Here is a 4,037-nt window from a genome sequence, read left to right on the forward strand (position 1 = left end):
GAAGGGATGGTAGACAACGACAAAATCACATGCTCAAAGTCGGTTTCAGAACAGACAGGCAATACATATAGGGATTCAAAAACTCTACACATCTCTAGATAGGGGCTGCATACACATATATAACATAACACAATTCTGAAGATAATTAGCTGTCCTCGACACTTTCATCCCTTATTGCATGTTGGGCGATATTCATGGCCATTATTATTGTTACATTATGCCATAGGTAGGGTTGGCAAAATCTTTAGATGGAAAAAGCATCTAATTAGAAATCTAATTAGATACCTAATCTAATTAGGTAAATCTTTAGATGGGCAAACGGAAAACTGCCTAAACGGTGGAATTTTGACCTGAAATTTTGCACACGATGCGGCTTTATCTTTTCCTGGATTTTCCAATAATTTTTTGGGCCGCTCGACACTGGGAACACGGCGAACCCCTATGGGCACTCTACAGACGCGTGTCGGATAGCGCCAGGGGGTGGCGATTTGCACTGCAGCGAGGAAGAAGGTCCGAACTGGCCCCTCCTCCGCGCGCGAGCGCTTCGTGCTGTTGGTTGTGGGCGCCCCGGACTGCTCGCTTCCGACCGCGCTGGCGACGTCCTTCTGGTGCTTCGCATAGTGATCCGGGCAGACAGCTGACGGGTTCTTCGCGCTATAGGACTTGTTGCAAACGGTGCAGACGAGGTTCACAACGCCTTTTACGAGCAACACGTCGAAGATGGACCAGTACGCTGTGGCTTTGATGCTGCGCTTGGCTTCGCAGAGCTTTGCTGCGTACTGTGGCGCGTCGAAAGTCTGGTGGTTGTATTTGTATGTGATCGGCTTTTGGGGTCCTGGTTCTGCCATTGTGTATTTCTACATCTATTTGTGTATGTAATAGAGCGGAGCAAGGATATGACACTAAAGTTACCTTCGACATACCTGTTTCGCGTGCCATGACTCACGTTTAAACGGTCTGGATCCGGTCACCGGCCTTTAGATAGGCATTAGATGGACTAGATACGTTTAGATGCCATCTAAACGGTTTAGATAGGCTCATCTAAAATCTATATAGAAATCTAATTAGATGGCATCTAAATTAATTTCTAAATCTAAACTTCCGGCCAACCCTAGCCATAGGTTCATCCTTAGGGCAAAGGCTCTACTCGGTTTGGTTGGAGCTGCTTGTCGGGCATCCACGATCCACGAGTTCTGGGGAGAGTTGAAGGTAGGTGTGCACATGAGAATCGAGATGGCGCAGCGGAAGCGTGCGGGGCTCATAACCCCGAGGTCCCAGGATCGAAACCTGGTCTCGATACGCGTTGAGCACCATGCTCCCGATCTTAGCTCAGCTGGAAGAGCGAAGGACTGTAATCGAAAGATGCGATGCTGATATCCTTAGGTCGCCTGTTCGATCCAGGCAGATCGGATCCCGGCTTGGTTGATGTGTACTCCTACCTACACTTGTTCTTCTCGTGTTTTTAGGGTGTTAGGGTGTTTAGGGTGTTTAGCTATAGGGTGTTAGGATGGATGGGTAGGTGCAGTCATGCTAGCTGGATCCAGGGTCCCCACCTGAGGCTTTTGCTAATCGTGTTGGCCTAGCTATAGGAAAAAGCTGGCAAACTCTCCGGTGCCATAAAAACAAGAGATAGAGCAGGCAAAAGGGTGTTATAGAGTTTGGGTTTTCGCATACTGATAAAGCATGGATGGACTGATAATTATAATGCAAGTAGCTGTGGGCTAATTCGCAATTCTGGAATCAGGCATCCCATCATATCCCATCCCATCCAGCAGGAATACAAGTCAGAAATTCAGCACCATGACGAGGACATATTATGAGAAGGGGGTCAGGAATGAATGAATGTCTAAGCCTGCATAATAGTTACATTAGGTGCAGGGCACTGGTCAACTGATGTCCCTTTCACACACATACGGGACATTCTCGCCCAATGTGGGGCTCGAACTCACGACCACAAGGTTAAGAGCCTTGCGCTCTACCGACTGAGCAAACCGGGCAGAAAATGTCCAGATGTAAGTTAACATTAACACATCACAATGCCATTGGGATTGGTGCTGCACACAACTTCCACCACTCTGTTTGCCCACCTACCCATACCCATGAGTACTGTTATTTATGTTAGTATGTTATGTATATATATATACATCTATCTATATATATGTTATGTTAACCTTGTATGTACTACATTATATGTACGAGGTTGGCACGTATAGGTAGTCGACAGGGATTCACTATTTTAGGGAAGAAAGAATGTACAAGGATTTCCATGCCTTAGTGGTCCTTCATGCCTAGGCACGCATTCAGTGCCATCAAGTGTTGCTTGCATATGCTGGTAAGCGGGCGAGGGTCCTGAGACTGTGCAAACCGGCTGTGGCACTCTTATGTACTACATGCAATTAGGGTTTTAGGGTTTTGTGGGGACACCGACTTCACACGGACTTCACACTCCTTCACACTGCTGTGACTCCCTCCTCACAGGCATGCTCCCCATGGCCAGTAGACCACCAGCTTCGGGCCTCCCACCCACAGCAGCTGCATCTGGTTATAGTGAGTGATCTGTGGAGCCGGTAAGGAGTAGACTTGATGCTTGTGGTTGATCTGGCAGATTCTATTGGATTCTGATGGTGGCCGCCCAATCCCGCAAAGCCACTGACTTTGCAGAAGCTGGCGTGGATGCAATGGATGAGGGTTCACCAAAACATGGGGGAAGTTAGGGACTGAAACCCACAATCTCCATCCTGGACATAAAACTGGAGGACGATGCCTTATAATTATCCATTAAGCCACACGACCACTGCCATAGCACATGAAAAACACCCAACACCTCATTCTGGCTGCTAGGCATGTGAGGAGTGAGTGGGCACAGCCCATCCCACAATCACGTGTACATCACCTAGGCATGCATGGGGCCATGGGCATGTTTTGCTGGGCACACAGGTATTTAGGCATGGCTGGGCGGTTGTTGGGGCAAGGATCTTATTCTCAATATTTATGGGTGCTAACCATGCCCTAATACAGGTTGGTAATCTTCACTCATTCACCCATCTCCCTGCTGTGTACTCATGTCTTTGCGTCTATTGTGGCGCAGGACAGAGCACTTTACAGTTCAATATGCCAGAGCATTCATCCCTTCCTGCCTGGGTGTTATTGGCATGTGGCAAAGCACACATTACCTCGGACATGCACCTGGACCTGCTACCAACACACATGTGCTTCAGGCATATGGAACAACAAACTAGGTGGATAGAGCACATCCAATAATCAAGGCAATGCTGAGAAGCCAGCGGCCCACCGTACAATGCTACAAAACATGCATGTTTTTGTGCACCAGTTGAGGATAAACTCGAGTCTAGTCTGCGGCAAAGGACCCATATATGCAACCACGACACCACTGGTGCTCCCTCAGACAAACCTATTACGGGCACCAGAGAGGCATACCCATATACCTAGGTATATAGAACACGTGATTCTGTGCACATTGTATGTCTGCATGTGTGTAACTCTTGATATAGTTGTGTGCAGTGGTGTTGACTCGAGCAGTTTCCGTGTCTTATAGAGCACCAGTGGTATAGTGGTAGCATAGGTCCTTGCCACGGACCAGACCCGAGTTCGATTCTCGGCTGGTGCAGCAGTGACTCGCACGTTTGGAAGCATTCTACGGTGAACCGCAGGCATCTCACTGCCTTCATTAGTGCATGCACGCCCCCATGCATGTGCGCGATCCTCCATACCTACTTCGAATTTGTTGTCCCACATGCCCGAAGCGCGTGTGTGCTGGTTGCAGGTCCAAGTGTATGTCCTGGGTATTAGGTGCATTGTTGCATGCCAATAACACCCAGGCAGGAAGGAATGAATGCTATGGTGTAGTGAACTTTAAAGTGCTCTGTCCTGTGCAAATAGATGCAAAGGCACACGCACACAGCAGGGAGACAAGCAAACAAGTGAGGGACTGCAAATAAAGTGCAATACAGCATATGTGTATGCATGTATATGTGTACATATGTCATCCATCGTCATGCGTGTACACGGCTGGCCAC

At 48.2% G+C, this 4,037-nt stretch overlaps 2 protein-coding genes across 2 annotated transcripts in view; one reads left to right on the forward strand and one right to left on the reverse strand.

The window, feature by feature from the left end:
- Positions 1-290: 290 nt before the first annotated feature.
- On the reverse strand, positions 291-848 carry VOLCADRAFT_100709 (uncharacterized protein; the record flags this gene model as incomplete). The annotated part of the gene is made up of 1 exon (XM_002959237.1): positions 291-848. One exon carries the CDS (start codon positions 846-848, stop codon positions 291-293), a length of 558 nt encoding a protein of 185 aa, XP_002959283.1.
- Positions 849-2,284: 1,436 nt separating this feature from the next.
- VOLCADRAFT_100710 (uncharacterized protein) overlaps positions 2,285-4,037 on the forward strand; it is a gene marked incomplete at both ends in the record, with an annotated part of 2,669 nt that continues 916 nt past the window's right edge. The window contains 5 exons of the mRNA XM_002959235.1: positions 2,285-2,332; positions 2,479-2,547; positions 2,804-2,852; positions 3,089-3,239; positions 3,785-3,941. Coding sequence (XP_002959281.1) covers positions 2,285-2,332; positions 2,479-2,547; positions 2,804-2,852; positions 3,089-3,239; positions 3,785-3,941 — 474 coding nt within the window. The remainder of the gene's footprint in view (positions 2,333-2,478; positions 2,548-2,803; positions 2,853-3,088; positions 3,240-3,784; positions 3,942-4,037) is intronic.

The sequence above is a fragment of the Volvox carteri genome (assembly GCF_000143455.1).
Source record: "Volvox carteri f. nagariensis unplaced genomic scaffold VOLCAscaffold_142, whole genome shotgun sequence".
Classification (NCBI taxonomy): domain Eukaryota; kingdom Viridiplantae; phylum Chlorophyta; class Chlorophyceae; order Chlamydomonadales; family Volvocaceae; genus Volvox; species Volvox carteri.